The 16,087-nt window shown below is 43.9% G+C and overlaps 1 protein-coding gene and 2 non-coding genes across 7 annotated transcripts in view; all 3 read left to right on the forward strand.

Moving 5' to 3' along the window:
• The first annotated feature begins 427 nt into the window (after positions 1-427).
• The window catches only part of ODR4 (odr-4 GPCR localization factor homolog), a 48,034-nt gene continuing 32,374 nt past the window's right edge, over positions 428-16,087 (forward strand). Inside the window, exons 1-4 of one of the 5 annotated variants that reach the window (XM_062211522.1) lie at positions 428-575; positions 1,868-1,924; positions 3,243-3,363; positions 11,429-11,563. In XM_062211522.1, coding sequence (XP_062067506.1) covers positions 3,265-3,363; positions 11,429-11,563 — 234 coding nt within the window. In that variant the 5' untranslated portion in view covers positions 428-575; positions 1,868-1,924; positions 3,243-3,264. Of the gene's footprint in view, positions 576-687; positions 928-1,867; positions 1,925-2,534; positions 2,555-3,242; positions 3,364-11,428; positions 11,564-16,087 lie in introns of those variants that run through there. The other 4 variants (XM_062211519.1, XM_062211517.1, XM_062211518.1 and 1 more) reach the window with 4 other exon arrangements.
• LOC133774050 (small nucleolar RNA SNORA48) lies at positions 10,962-11,105 on the forward strand. The gene has a single exon (XR_009868028.1). It is a non-coding gene; the product is annotated as a small nucleolar RNA SNORA48 (small nucleolar RNA).
• LOC133774052 (small nucleolar RNA SNORA26) lies at positions 15,008-15,126 on the forward strand. Its single transcript, XR_009868030.1, has one exon. It is a non-coding gene; the product is annotated as a small nucleolar RNA SNORA26 (small nucleolar RNA).

A 16,087-nucleotide genomic window follows, 5' to 3' on the forward strand; every position in this document is an offset into this window, starting at 1 on the left:
GAAAGCGGTGTCTCGCTCTTTCCCTTCCTGCCGCCAACGCCGTCCCGTTCCGCCCGTTCCGCTTCTTCCTTCCTCCTCGCCCCGGGCTCTCTCAGCTGCGGAGCCTACTGTCCGCGCGGTGGCGCCACACTCGGACTCGTCAACCCACCTCCCTCCCCGGAACGCGGGGCGTCCTTACCGTCACAGCCGCGGCTGGCCATGGGTCGTCCTCTTGGGCGGCTTCGAGACACTGAGCCACTAGAGGGCATCGGTCCCGGGCCGAGCCGGCGGGCCGGCGCCGGGCTACCGCCACGCTCTCAATGGCGTCCGCAAGGGGGCGGGGTGGCGACCGCCGTCGCTTTGGCAGAGGCGCGCGTCATCAATCTGCGCCGCCTGACCCGCGGCCCCCCCTCCCCCGGGATAGGCGTTGGGACGTGAGGCGTGAGGAGACGGTCGCTTGCTTGTGAACTCACTGGCCGTGGCGTTGGCACCAGGAAGGAGTCGCCGCCAGAAGCCGGTCCCGGCCCGCGAGCGCACGGCCGCGGCGGAGCCAAGTCGGTCGGGCTCGTGTGCCACGCGTGCACGTCCTGCGGGAGGTCAGTCAGCCCGAGGGTGTCCGGGGAGGCGTAGGCGGCGGGCGGAGTCCCGCCGGTGCTCGCTCGGGTCCGCTGCCCAGGGAGGCGCCTTGCGGACAACCGCGGACCGCGGGGGCTCGGGCAGCGGGAGCTGGAGGGTTCCGCCGGACCGCGAGGAGCCGCTTCGGGTTGGCTACTCCTCTGACAGGATTTGTCGCCCCGGGCGTTCCTCACGTCCTCCGTGCGGGCGCCGCGCTCCGGACCGCGCACTGGCTGTGCGTTCTCACCGGAGACTTTTCCCCCTCTCCTCTCCCACGGGGTGCTCTGCAGACGTCCAGGCATTAGGAGCGACGGCCTGTGGGTGTCGTGGTAGGTAAGTCAGGGGCTTCAGGGTCTGTGCTGCCCGCGCCCGGGCGCTGTGCGGAGAGCCACCCGCGTCGGACACCAGGGGTCCAGGCCCTTTGTTTTGTGGATTAGGATACCGGAGTCCAGGGAGGCTAACTTGTCTCGGATCCGGCCCTGAGGCCCCCAACACATCATCCATGGGGCGGACATAGAGCGTTGGGCCGGGGGGCCTGCGACGCGCGCATCCCATATGGACGCGGGTTGGAGTCCCAGCTGCTCCACTTCTGATCCAGCTCCCTGCTAATGGCCTGGAAGAGCAGTAGAAGATGGCCCAAGTGCTTGGGCCTCTGCACCTGCATGGGAGACCTGGAAGAAGCTCCTGGCTCCTGGTTCCTGGCTTTGGCCAGGCCCAGCCCTGACTGTTGTAGCCATCTGGGGAGTGAACTTGCAGATCGAACATGGCTCTCTCTGTAACTCTTACTTTTTTTTTTTTTTGACAGACAGAGTGGACAGTGAGAGAGAGAGAGAAAAGTCAAAAGTCTTCTTTTACTGTTGGTTCACCCTCCAATGGCCACTGCAAGCACTTGGGCCATCCTCCACTGCACTCCCGGGCCACAGCAGAGAGCTGGCCTGGAAGAGGGGGCAACCGGGACAGAATCCGGCGCCCTGACCAGGACTAGAACCCGGTGTGCCGGCGCCGCAAGGTGGAGGATTAGCCTATTGAGCCACAGCACCGGCCTGTAACTCTTACATTTAAATAAATAAATAAATCTTTAAAAAGCTTTACCTGATACACGTTTTAGGAAAAGTATAATGTTACTCATATAAACCAATGTATACATTTTTAGTAGTGCCCTTTGTAACGCACAGTTGCTTCCATTTAAAAGTTTTTAAACAGCACTTGAGAAATCTGACAATCAGCCAGATTTCATAACCCAGTACATTTTCACCTTTCTATTGACTTTCAGTTTCGTACTTGCTAGATGGCTAGCAGGTGGCCCCCTAGAAGCAATGAGACTAGAAAGGTAAGAGTCATAACTTTGCAGTCATCTTTTGCAAGAATCAAGAATTGTTAGGGCAGAAGGAAAAGGAGTAGGGCAACACGATGATGTGGCGGGACATTAGTACATAGCAATGTGTATCTTAAGGCATTCCTAAAAGTTGAAAATTCTTTTTAGGAGCATTCATAGTTTAGACAGACAGTTATGGACTTAGTCTTAAGGGAAAAATATGCAAGCCTGACTGACCAAGAAGAGCTAGGAAGAAATTTAATGAGTTTTGAGATGCAGTTAACAGGTGGCTTGAAACATTAGTGAAATAGCATTTCATCAGCCATTTCAAACTTGAACCTATTTCTTGGGTATAGTTTTAAAGAAATGCACAGTCATCTTGTGCTTGGCAACTTGTTGGTGTCAAACATACCAGCCCTGCCTATCTATGGTAGTTTTGACTTTGTGGCACAGTATAGGAGTCAGCTGTTTGAACAATCTAAATGACTCTTACTTCTAAACTGGCCAGTGAGGGGAACATACTGACTGAGGGATAGAGCAGAATAAGAGCTACTGTTAGTAATGAGTTAATTGAGGGACTCTGTGCAATTTCTCAGGTGAGAGCAATATTGAAGACCTTGGATTTTAGAGGCAGACTGCCTAAATGTAAGTCCCGCCTTGTCCACTTACCAGCCTTGTCATACGGGAGAGTTACTTAACCAGCATTCTTTGCTTCAGTTTCTTAATTATGAAATTAGGATCATGGTAGTACCTACTTCATGGAGTCTGTGCATCTGTTAAATGTTACACATATATGAAGTGCCTGTACAAGACAAGATGTATAAACATTGCTATTACTGTTATTCTCTTACATACCACTTCTGAAGTACTCAAGGGCAGAGATAAAGTGTGTCATCCCATCTGGTGCAGTTTTAGCAAATAATAATTCTTCAGTATATGCCTATTGAGTAAATGGATGGATTCTCTCTACTTTGAATGAACTATTCAGAAATTCATGACACTACAGCTCAGCAGTTGATGTTCAAACATGATCTAAAGGTACACATCTAAATAACAAATCAGGTGTGTTGACTCTGAGTTTAGTGTCCTCTCCCTTATCCTAAGCGTGAGAGATAGGTTTGACATCTCATGATCTCTGGTAACTATTTTCTGTGGCACTTTGTGGAAAAGGATTCTGAAGCCACATTTGAACTTTGCAAGGAAAAATATCTTTGAATAAGCAGTCACTACAAACATAGGATGATTCCACTTCCCTTGCTATACTACGCATGTTGAAAATATCACAATTGTATATTTACCTAAAAATGCTATATATGTTTTTCTTATAATTTAGGAGACTGCATTAAATCTCAATAATGGGAAGAACCTACATTGTAGAAGAGACTGTTGGCCAGTATCTTTCAAACATCAGTCTTCAAGGAAAGGCTTTTGTCTCTGGGCTTTTAATAGGACAGGTATGTATCCTTTAGCCTACATTTATTAATAAAGCAATCGGCCTGTTTATTTAAGGTTAAAAGATGCTCCTTAGTAATAAGCTTAAGATTGAAGGATGGAAAAATGGGATGTAGAAAAAGTAAATTTAAAGTAGATCTTTGAGGAAATGTGGAGAAGCAGGACAAACCTAGATCCAGTCTGCTTAAGTCAGTAAAAATTCTTTTCTTTTACTTTATTTATTTTACCTTTTAACCTTTTATTTAATGTATACAAACTTCATGAATTTCATAAACACAAAATTGGGAACATAATGATTCTTCCACCCTACCTACTTCCCTCCCTTCTTCCTCTTCCGTCTCCTATTCCCGTTTGTATTTATTTTACTAAGATCTATTTTCAATTAACTTTATACACATAAGATTAACCCTATACTAAGTAAAGAATTCAACAAACAGTATGAAAAAAATACTGTTTCTCAGCAGTTGAGACAGGACTGTTCAAAGTCTTTGCATCTCAAAGTGTCAGTTTCACTTCTGTAGACTACCTTTTAGGTACTCTGTTAATTACCACAGATAGAACATATGGTATTTGTCTTTTTGGGACTGGCTAATTTCACTAAGTATAATGTTTTCCAGTTTCATCCATTTTGTTCCAAACAAAAGGATTTCATTTTTTTTAAATGCTGTGTAGTATTCCAAGGTGTACATATCTCATAATTTCTTTATCCAGTCTTCAGTTGACGAACATTTGGGTTGATTCCATACCTTAGCTATTGTGAATTAAGCACCAGTAAACATGGGGTTGCAGATAACTCTCACATGCTAATCCCACCAAAAGTGGATTAGAGTACCATTTTCTACACATCCTCACCAGCATTTGCTGTTTGTTGAATTCTGTATGAGAGCTGTTCTAACAGGGATGACATGGAACCTCATTGTGTCTAGTGATCCTGAGCATTTTTTCATATGTCTGTTGGTCATTTGGATTTCCACTTTTGAAAAATGCCTGTCTGAGTCATTTGTGTATTTCTTAACTGAGTTGTTTTGGTGTTGTTGAGTTTCTTGAACTCTTTATATATTCTGATTATCAGTCCTTTATAAGTTGAGTAGTTTGCAAATAATTTCTTTGCTGAGTGTTTCTTTTTCAGTTCAGAAGCTTCTCAATTTAATGTAATCCCATTTGTTGATTTTTGGCTTTGATTACCTGTGCCTCTGGAGTCTTTTCCAAGAAGTCTTTGCCTGTGCCAGTGTCTTGCAAGGTTTCCCCTATGTTCTCTAATTTGAGAATATTGTTTTGTAGATTTTGGTCTTTGATCTATTTTCAGTGGATTTTTGTGTAAGGTGTAAGGTAGGGGCCTTTTTAAATTAATTAACTAATTAATTAATTTATTTTTTGATTAGTTGAGCCAGTGATGCATCAAATTTGTTTATTTCTTCAAAAAACCAGCTCTTTGTTTTGCTGATCTCTTGTATTTTTTTTTTTGTTTGTTTTGTTTCATGTTTGTTTATTTCTTCCCTATTTTTTTTTTGACAGGCAGAGTTAGAGAGAGAAAGGTCTTCCGTTGGTTCACCCCCCAGATGGCTGCCACAGCTGGTGCGCTGTGCTGATCCAAAGCCAGTAGCCAGCTGTTTCCTCCTGGTCTCCCATGCAGGTGCAAGGCCCAAGCACTTGGGCCATCCTCCACTGGCTTCCTGGGCCATAGCAGAGAGCTGGACTGGAAGAGGAGCAACCGGGACTAGAACCCGGAGTGCCAATGCCTCAGGTGGAGGATTAGCCAAGTGAGCCGCGGCGCTGGCCCTTCCCTATTTTTAATTATTTCTTTTCTTCTGCTAATTTTGGGTTTGATTTGCTATTGTTTTTCTGGATCCTTGAGAAGCATTGATAGCTCCTTAATTTGATGCCTTTCCAAATTGTTGATATATGCACCAATTGTTATAAACTTTCCTAACACTACTTTGGCTACATCTCATAAGTTTTGATATGTTGGCCGGCGCCGTGGCTCAACAGGCTAATCCTCCGCCTTGCGGCGCCGGCACACCGGGTTCTAGTCCCGGTCGGGGCACCGATCCTGTCCCGGTTGCCCCTCTTCCAGGCCAGCTCTCTGCTGTGGCCAGGGAGTGCAGTGGAGGATGGCCCAAGTGTTTGGGCTCTGCACCCCATGGGAGACCAGGATAAGCACCTGGCTCCTGCCATCGGAACAGCGCGGTGCGCTGGCCACAGCGCGCTACCGCGGCGGCCATTGGAGGGTGAACCAACGGCAAAAGGAAGACCTTTCTGTCTCTCTCTCTCTCACTGTCCACTCTGCCTGTCAAAAAAAAAAAAAAAAAAAAAGTTTTGATATGTTGTATTGTCATCTTCATTTGTTTCCAAAAAATTTTTTATTTCTCTTTTGATTTCTTCTCTGACCCACAGTTCACTCAGGAGCATGTTGTTCAGTCCCTGTATGTTTGTATATGTTCTACAGATTCTTGAGTTGTTGATTTTAGCTACATTCCATTGTGGTCTGAGAAGATGCGTTGTATGATTTTGATTTTTTTGAATTTGCTGAGACTTGCTTTATGGGCTAATATGTGGTCTATCCTGGAGAAAGTTCCATGCTTGTTGAGAAGAACATGTTTTTTGCAACTGTAGAATGAAAAGTTCTGTAGATATAGTATGTTAGGTTAATTTGTTCTATAGTTTCGATTAACTCTGTTTCCTTGCTGTTTTCTGTCTGGTTGATTTGTCCATTTCTGAAAGTGGGATATTGAAGTCCCCCATTACTATTGTACTGGTGTCTATGATTCCCTTAGATACATTAACATTTCTTTTAAATAGCCAGGTGTCCTGTAATTAGGTACATATACGTTTATTATAGTCACATCTTTCTAATGAATTGATCCCTTAATCATTGCATAATGCCCTTTCTCTCTTTTTACAGTTTTGTGTTAAAGTCTATTTTGTCTGATAATAGGATGGCTATTCTAGCTTTTTTTGGTGTCTGTTAGCAAGAAATGTTTTTCTATCTTTTCACTTTTGATCTGCGTATGTCTGTATTGGTGAGATGTGTTTCTTGTTGGCAGCAAATTGATAGGTCTTGTTTTTTAATCCATTCAGGAAGTCTGTACCTTTTAATTGGAGAGTTGAGGCCATTTATATTCAAGGTGACTGTTGATAAGTAATGACTTGGCCTTGCTATTTTTCCGTTAATATTCCTATTGTTTGCTTTGGATTTCCTGTGTACTTTTACTGGGAGATTTTCTGCCTTCACCTTCTAGCATAGTGATGACTATGTTTCTGTGTTTCTGTGTGTAGAACATCGTTAAGCATCTCTTGGAAGGCTGGATGAGTGGTGACAAATTTTTTCAATTTCTGTTCATTATGGAAAGTATTATTTCACCTTCATTTATAAATGAAAGCTTTGCAGGTTACAGTATTCTGGGTTGACAGTTTTTTTCTCTTAAGAATTGGAATATATCTCACCATTCTCTCCTAGCTTACAGAGTTCTGATGAGAAGTCTTCTGTGAGTCTAATTGGCGATCCTCTGAAAGTAATCTAATATTTCTCTCCTGCAATTCCTTAGAATCTTTTTTTAAATGTTTTTCTGTGGAGAGTTTCACTACAATGTATCGTGGTGAAGATATTTTCTGGTGTGCTTCCTGTACTTGGAGGTCCCTATTGTTTCTCCAAATTAGGCAGGATTTCTGTAGTCATTTCATTAAAAAGGCATTCTAATCCACTGTCTTCTCATGCCTTTAGGAACTCCTAAGACCTGAATGCTGGGTCATTTGATAGCATTAACAGTCTCCAACACTGTTTTTTAGTTTTCTAATTTCTTCTTTATTTTGGTCTGACTATAAAATTTCCAGAGATTTGTATTCTAACTTGGATATTCTTCTGCCTCACTGAGTCTGTTGTTAAGGCCTTCCACTGCACTTTTTATTTGATCTATTGAATTCTTCATTTCCAATATTTCATCTTGATTTTTCTTTAAAATCTCCATGTCATGCAAACAATTTTCATTCATGTCATGTGTGGATTTCTTTAATTCATGGATTTGCTTCTGATTGCTTCTAAGTAATACTGTCATCAGTTTTTTGAATTCCATTTCTTCTTCAATCTCATAATTTTTACATTCTAGCATTGAAGTGTTGTTATGTTCCTTTGGGAGCGTCATATTGTCTTCCTTATTTGTATTTCTTGTATTGCTGCATTTAGTTTTAGGCATTTGTGGAGATACTTGTTGGTTTTTTGTTTTTTGTTTGCCTGTGATGGCTTTTATTTGGATTATGCCTCTGTGGCTTAGTGGGGTGTCTGCTCTTTCAGTGAATACCAAGAGGCATATAGTGGGTGTGGCCAGGGAACTCTGTTCAGTGCTGTAGGGTGTAAGGAGTGTCCAAGGTGACACCCAAGTTGTGCATGGTAAATCTGCTATTTTTTCTTTTTAATCAGAGGGTAGGTTTGATCAGCTCTGTTGGTGTAGTCTCATGCTCACCTCCTCTCCTCCAAGGTGACCAATGCCTGGGAGCTATCCCCAGTGGGTGCAGTGTTCATCCATGCTGTCACAGGAACCACACAAAGGATTCTTGCAGTCTTCACTGTGAGCACAGAACCCATACCAGTGACCCTCACCAAGGAATCAGGGTGCCCTGAGCATGTGGAGCTGCCCACAGTCACTGCCCAAAGACCCAGCCGCATCCTGTGCCCTCACATGAAGCCACAGTCCCAGCACACAAGGTTCTCAAAGTCACAGGAGCCCAGCCCCCTGTCAATTCTCTCAACCAGATTCAAGTGTCTCCTCTTGGGTGGTTGCTGTGTGTGGACACAAGCTGATACAGCTGTTAATGTATGTCCAAAATGGCACCTGCCCTCTCTCAGCTAGTTACAGGGTGCTGGTGCTGGGTGGCTGAGGAGAGAGGAGTCGTCCCCCCCCCCCCCCCGTTTTTTCTCCTAGGTCAGCAGGTAAACTCTTCCTCCAAAGGACTCCAAAGTGAACTCAATCCACGTTCTTCCCACAGTTGTATTGCCAGTGGCTTGGGCTGCTGCAGTCTGGTCTCCCCTCACTCTGTAAAGCTGGTGCTGAGGCTCTTGGTCGCTGGAGTCTTGTGTTGTGTCCATGTTGGTGCTGCACATCCACACCATCCATGGAGATCCACAGTGTCCCTATAACTTGCATGGAGTTTCTTTTGCAGTTTTATCCCTAACTTTTCCCTTAGGTTGCACTCTCTCCTCTTTTTTAATTGTCTTCCCCTAGACTAGAGCAGTAAGCTCCCTCCGTATTCCACCATCTTGAAATCTCGTTTGACATTCTCTTTTGACAATGTTATTTATAATGAAGGAATTCGTAATTAAAATTTTAACTTACCAGGTTATTTACCCTTGTCATCTTTACAGAGTGCTTTGTATTCCTTTCTGATCTTTACCAAGGGCCTTCAGAAAGTTCATGGGAAATGTATATTATTAAAAAAAAATGCGTGGATTTCAAAAAAATTTGTACCAAAATATTTATCTTTTCATTCCATTTCTTCCACAGACTTTTTGAAGTACTCCCATTAATTCCTGGTTTTCCAGTTCTTAATAAAAGAAACTTTTTACAATTTTATTCCCATTCTAGTTTGTTTATAGGATCTTAAACTTGTAGCCAACATGGTCATATTTTGTTACATGTTGTGTCAGTGTGTTATTCAGCAGGAAGGGCTGGTCAGCAGTGTATGCAGAAAAATAGGAACCTCATGTAGGCCAACTGGCTGCATCCATCTGGACACTGAGAGGAGAGTGCACTGTGACCCAAGGACTGGATTTTAAGACCTTGTAGCAAATTGTTGTGATAAATTTTCTTTCTGGGTGTCATATCCTGATGCCTTATGAACTTCAAATTGCATAATTAACTTTGTTCTGACTCCATCCATGTTCCCAGGCCACTTTCCATTGTAATGTGATGTCCGACATTTCCTGCTTGCTAAGAACACATGGCCCAGAGGTCTCACATTGTTAGACTCCCTCCTCGCATTCTTGTTTTCTGCATCATTCTAGGTGAGCTTAGTTAATGACAGTCCAGCACTAAGAGACAAGTTTACTTTTTAGAGATTTCACAAGTCAGATTTTTTTTTGACAGTTAGACAGTGAGAGAGAGAGACAGAGAGAAAGGTCTTCCTTTCCATTGGTTCACTCCCCAAATGGCCACTACGGCCGGTGCTATGCTGATCCGAAGCCAGGAGCCAGGTGCTTCCTCCTGGTCTCCCATGCGGATGCAGGGGCCCAAGCACTTGGGCCATCCTTCACTGCCTTCCTGGGCCACAGCAGAGAGCTGGACTGGAAGAGGAGCAGCCAGGACAGGATCTGGTGCCCCAACCGGGACTAGAACCTGAGATGCTGGCGGCGGCGCAGGCAGAGATTAGCCAAGTGAGCTGCGGCACCGGCCCAAGTCAGATTTCTTAATTTGAAAGACTGGGGAAGGTCTCCATGGTTCACCAAAAGTACCATCCTGTGCTTCCTCGCATTAAGCAGCCAGACCACTTTTTAACAGTGAACCAGACTTTTTTAGGATTCCAGTGTGGAGCTCTTTTTTTTTTTTTTTAAAGGAATTTTTATTTTTAGTTTTCCCCCCTTCCCTTATTTAAAAAGTTTGTAGAAACCAGCCTTAGAGAAATACATGATTAGTAGAGTAGAGGTCAGTGAGGGGGACCCTCTTCTACACCTGCTGACTGGGTGGAGGCATAGCCATTGCCTCATGAGTCAGCCTTCCTTCCAGTATCTTCATCCTGCAGCATTCATTGTGCTTTTCTTGTTTTTTAGTGGTTCATCACTTTTGTCATTTTTTCTGTCAGAGTTCTCTTTTAGGAGTCTTTAGGAGACTTTAGGAGTCTTCTTAATCAGGATCTGCTTTCTTGTGTTCATTTGAACATAGATTACTGGCAGTTACTTTTGGAGAAATTATATACCTTTGTGGTTTGTGCATGAAATGGCAGTAATGATGTGAGCTTTGAGTCATGTTTGAGGTTGACACCATGCTAACTAGCATCATCAGCATTATTTTTACTCTTCAAAGACACATTCACTGTGCTAAAACAGGGCTGTCAAATGTTTCCCCACATTTATCTTTAGATCTCCCACCTTTGGTTACCATATAACTGCTATAAACTGAAGAATGTACAAGCAGGCATGTGGTTAACATGCCACATTCCATATCTTAGTTCCCGGGTGTGTTACCTGGCCCCAGCTCCTAATTCCAGTTACTTGTTAATGTGCACTCTGGAAGGCAGCTGGTGATGGTACAAGTGGCTGGATCTTTGCTATCCAGGAGGGAAATGTGGATTGTGTTCCTGGCTCTGGTCCTGGCTGTTAAAGGCATTTCGAGAGAACCAAGGGAACCGGGCATGGGATTCCTTCTCTCTCTCAGCTCAGTCCTCTCTATCTCTCTAATTAAAATAAAAGTAAACTTAAGAACATAGGTTGTGTTCTCACTTGGGATTGTGTGTCTCACATGCCCTGTGTTTTTTACTGGATGCAAATGTGCAGGCTCTCTACTATTCTCATTTCAATTACAGTAAGAAACCCAGGGTCATTTGTTGCTTTATTTTATTGAGATTTTACAGTCAGTAAACATCCAATGTGTTTAAATTATTTAGAAAATTTACTTTACCCTGGCAATGGGCAATGAGACATCTCATTTGTGATGTTGCTCTTATATCAGTCAGGGGCAGAGCAGATGCACAGTCCTTTGTTCATCCTAGCTTGATGCCTTGTTGGTGGCCAGAGCTGTTTCATGCCTAGGGCACCAAAGAAAAATTCACTAAGCATATTATATTTTAATTCATGCAGTTTGCTCACTCATCTAGTAAACCATTTTTAAGGACCACTGTGTGGTTTATATTCAGGATGCCCAAATAAATAAGAAGCTGATGTTAAATGCCTTACAAGATAAACAACATGTGAGGGGAATAGGATAAGCTCTCTGAAAATTAGTTTTGCTTCAGATTCTGTTATAATATGGGTTTCAACAATTTAGCCTGCTACAAATATTGCTGTGTTTTTGTGTAAGAGCTAAGATGCCAAACTCCTCAACAAGATACTGCTCTAACAAGTGTTTATAATTTGTTTCAAAGTGTTCTTCCCAAAAGGATTATGTGATTCTTGCCTCAAGAACGCCACCCAAAGAAGAACAGAATGAGAATCTCAAACATCCCAAAGCTCAGCTGGATAACGTGGATGAAGAATGGACCACAGAACATGCCAACCAGGTTATCTTTTTTAAGATTTATTTTTATTTATTTGAAAGACAGAGTTACAGAGAGGTAGAGACATAGAGAGAATTCTTCCATCCACTGATTCACTTCCCAAGTGGCCACAATGACCAGAGCTGAGCTGATCCGAAATCAGGAGCCAGGAGCTTCTTCAGGGTCTCCCATATAGGTGTGGGGGCCCAGGGACTAGGGCTGTCTTCTTCTGCTTTCCCAGGCCGTAGCAGAGTGCTGGAACAGAAGAGGAGCAGCTGGGACCAGAACCGTCGCACATATGGGATGCCAGCACTTCAGGCTGGGACTTTAACTTGCTGTGCCACAGTGCCAGCCCCTGTTACTATTTTTAAAAAGCATATTTTTAAAGCATTTATTTATTTGAAAGTCAGAGTTACAGAAAGAGAGAGGGAGAGATACATAAAGAGAGATCTTCCATCTGCTGGTTCACTCCCCAAATGATTGTAATGGCCCAAACTGGGCCATGCCAAAGCGAGAAGCCAGGAGTTTCTTCTGGATCTCCACATAAGCAGCAGGGGCCCAAGGACTCACACCATCCTCTGTTGCTTTCCCAGGTACATTAGCAGGGAGCTGGATCAAAAGTGGAACAGCCAGACTTGAACTGGCATCCATATAGGATGCCAGCTTTGCAAGTGGTGGCTTTGACCCAGCTACACCCTGTGCCCTTCCATGCAGCCACACTGTTTTCACAGTCCCAGCACACAAAGCTCCCAAAGTCATGAACACCCAGCCCCCTGTCAGTTCTCCCAGCCAGACTCAGGCATCTCCTCTCAGCTGGTTGCTGGGCACACAGATACAAGCTGGCACAGCTGTTACGTATGTCCAAAATGGCACTTGTACTCTCTGGGCTAATTAGCAGATGCTGGTGCTGGGTGGTTGGGGAGAGAGAAATGTGCCCCTTTTTATTCCCTTTAGATTGGCTGGTATACTGTCCCCTACAGGTCTCCAAGCCAGACTTTGACAGTCTCTTTATACATCTGTATCACTGGTAGCTTGGGCTGGTGCAGTCTGGTCTCACTAACCCTCCAGGCTGGTGCTGAGGCTCTTGGCTGCTAGGGTACTGAGTTGTGCACATCTACACCCTCCACATAGATCCACAGTGTCCCTCTAATTTATGTGGAGGTTCCTCTGCAGTTTTCTCCCTAACTCTTCCTGAGATTGTATTCTTCACTTTTTCAGTATTGAATATTTTAAGTTGAATTCTTATAAGTTTATAAATAATTTTTACTCTTAATTTTCTTTTGATCCACTATGAATTTATATATATATATATATATATATATATGGTCTATCTTAACAAGTGCAAACAGAGGAGCACCACATATTGATAGAATTTGATGGTCCTTTATTGTCGGCAGTAGAGAGCTGGCTCGTACTCTAAAGAACTCTTGACTCTGAAGCTCAAAGCAACAGGGTTTATAAATGCAAAAACAACAAGGGTTGGGGGAAAGGGGAATACGTGGTTACTAGGGTCAAGCTGACCTAAGGCCTAAGGGAAACTAATATCAATTACAATCTTTTTTTTTTTTAATTTTTTAAAATTTTTTATTTTTGACAGGCAGAGTGGATAGTGAGAGAGAGAGACAGAGAGAAAGGTCTTCCTTTTTGCCGTTGGTTCACCCTCCAATGGCTGTTGTGGCCGGCGCATCTTGCTGATCCGAAGCCAGGAGCCAGGTGCTTCTTCTGGTCTCCCATGCGGGTGCAGGGCCCAAAGACTTGGGCCATCCTCCACTGCCTTCCCGGGCCATAGCAAAGAGCTGGCCTGGAAGAGGGGCAACCGGGATAGACTCCAGCGCCCCGACTGGGACTAGAACCTGGTGTGCCGGTGCCGCAAGGCGGAGGATTAGCCTGTTAAGCCACGGTGCCGGCTACAATCTTGACAATAGACACATCACAATCTTTTTTTTTTTTTTTTTTGACAGGCAGAGTGGACAGTGAGAGAGAGAGAGACAGAAAGGTCTTCCCTTGCCGTTAGTTCACCCTCCAATGGCCGCTGCAGTCGGCGCACTGTGGCCGGCGCACTGCACTGATCTGAAGCCAGGAGCCAGGTGCTTCTCCTGGTCTCCCATGCGGGTGCAGGGCCCAAGGGACTTGGGCCATCCTCCACTGCACTCCCGGGCCATAGCAGAGAGCTGGCCTGGAAGAGGGGCAACCGGGACAGAATCCGGCGCCCCGACCGGGACTAGAACCTGGGGTTCCGGCACTGCAGGTTGAGGATTAGCCTATTGAGCCGCGGCACCGGCCGACAAATAACAATCTTAACATTAATCTAGGTGCAGCCTATCTGCTTTACGCTTGAGTGTTCATGCTAGCGGGTTCTCTTTTATGCAAAATGGGATGCAATGGACTGTTATTGTCTGTGTTTTAGATCATAATTTCAGACTAGAGTCTCACAGTTGGGGATGCTTTCTCAAGATGGAGTCTCAGGTGCTCTAAAATGGAGTCCCTACTGTCAAGGTGTTACTTCATATATATGTATACACACACATACTTGCATGTGCATCCCCCCCCACACAAATATACTCTCAAGAGTAGGGGAATATGAGTGGATTTATGTAATAAATTAATCTTTCTACTTCCACAAAGAAATGATTAATGTGCTGGTGATTTTGAAATGATAAGCAGATTCCCCTTTAACTATGAAAACTGTCAAGCTTGTGTTACTCTAGCAAATAAAATTTATGAAATCAAAGAATCATCAAATATAATGCAAATATTGGGAATTAGACCATAATTCTCTAAGAGTTAATTTTGATCATTTACATATACATTAAGTATATAGAAGCTGAGCAAAGCATCTGATCTCTGTTGAGTATGGATGGTAGGAAAAAAAATCCGTGTGCAGTTAAGTAGCTACCATCACTGTGAAGGGAAATACAGATATTATGGAAGACAAACTGAGAGTATGTATCAAAAACCTTAAAAGTATGCATGACTTCTTAACCCAGTTATCCACAAGGGGTTTGTCCTAAACAAATAATCCTGTGAACATAAAAAAGACTTACTAGCATTTCTAATCAGTCTTATTTATTTTCAACATTCATTCATTTGAAAGAGTAACAGAGAGAGAGAGAAAGAGCAGCATCTTCCTCTTCCTGGTTCACTCCCCTAATTCCTGCAACAGCTGGGACTGGGCAAGACTGAAGCCAAGAACCAGGAACTCTATCAGGTCTCCCATGTGTGTGGCAGGGACCCCAAGTGCTTGAACCATCATCTGATGCCTACCCCTAGGGTGTACATGAGCAGGAAGCTGCGTCAGAAGCAGAGGCAGGTCTTGAGCCCAGGCATCTAATATGCAGGCATCTCAATTGGTGGTTTGCTGTGCCATGATGCCCACCTCAGTCTTACTTTAATGTGAAGAAAGACTGAATACAGCATAAATGCCCAATTTCTGTATGTAGTTTAAAATTTTTGAGGTCACCATTTCCTGTGACCTTTTAGAATTGATGGAGTGCTTTAAGAGGCTAACACAGATGGGGAAAGTAAGTCTCCATAAAATGCAGAGAAGAGATTGTCACCTCTTCTTTGGTTCCTGTCGAGTCACAGCTGAAAAAAGAATTTTTTTTTTTTTTTTTTTGAGGTAAACCTCAATAGTAGAAAACAATTTTCAAGTCAGACTCCCTCCCTACAAAGGTGAATAAGAATTACTTCTTCCCTCAGGGAGCTCCTTGACCAGTTAGTAAAGTCACAGAGCTATAACACAGGGTTTTGTGATTAGGCGCATGGGAAAAGCTATACCAAAGTCCGATGGGAGCTCAGAGTTCAGCAGGTTATGGGAGCAGCTTCCTGAAGCTGAGTTTGAGGTTTTCAATGGAGTTCAGATGAGTAGAAGAGAAAACAGCAGGAGAATAAAGGCACAGAGTTAGAAAACGGCAGATTGCGGCTGACCCTCTGGCATAGCTGTTGAAGCTACTGGCATCCCCTGTGGGCACCAGTTCGAGACCCGGCTGCTCCACTTCTGATGCATCTCCCTGCTAGTGAGCCTGGTAAAGCAGCCGAGGATGGCCCAAGTGCTTGGGCCCCTGCATTCTTGTAGGAGACCCAGAGGAAGCTCCTGGCTTCGGATCAGCCCAGCTCTGGCTGTTGCGGTCATTTGGGGAGTGAACCAGTAGATGGAAGATCTCAGATTCTCTCTCTCTCTCTCTCTCTCTCTCTCTCTCTCTCTCTCTCTCTGTGTGTGTGTGTGTCTCCCTCTCTGGAACTCTGCCTTTCAAATAAATAAATAAGAGAAGAGAGAAAAGTCAGGAAATGTGTGGAAAGCAGTGTTGTTTGACTGATACTTAAATATCTCAGGAAAAGCAGTGTCTAATGAACCTCTTAACATCAGAATGGCCAAGGTTTTAGAAAATCTGAAACATCAGTCTAAGGTAAAACCTTTATTCTATTAGCTGATAATGGATAGCTGTTGAAACATTTTAGAAGATAAAGTAGTTTTAAGGTAAAAAGTTAAAGAGTCTGGGAAGATTGCTCATTCTTTATTCATTATCTGTTACTTGGTATTCTTTTTTT

The sequence above is a fragment of the Lepus europaeus genome, chromosome 14, assembly GCF_033115175.1.
Source record: "Lepus europaeus isolate LE1 chromosome 14, mLepTim1.pri, whole genome shotgun sequence".
Lineage (NCBI taxonomy): Eukaryota > Metazoa > Chordata > Mammalia > Lagomorpha > Leporidae > Lepus > Lepus europaeus.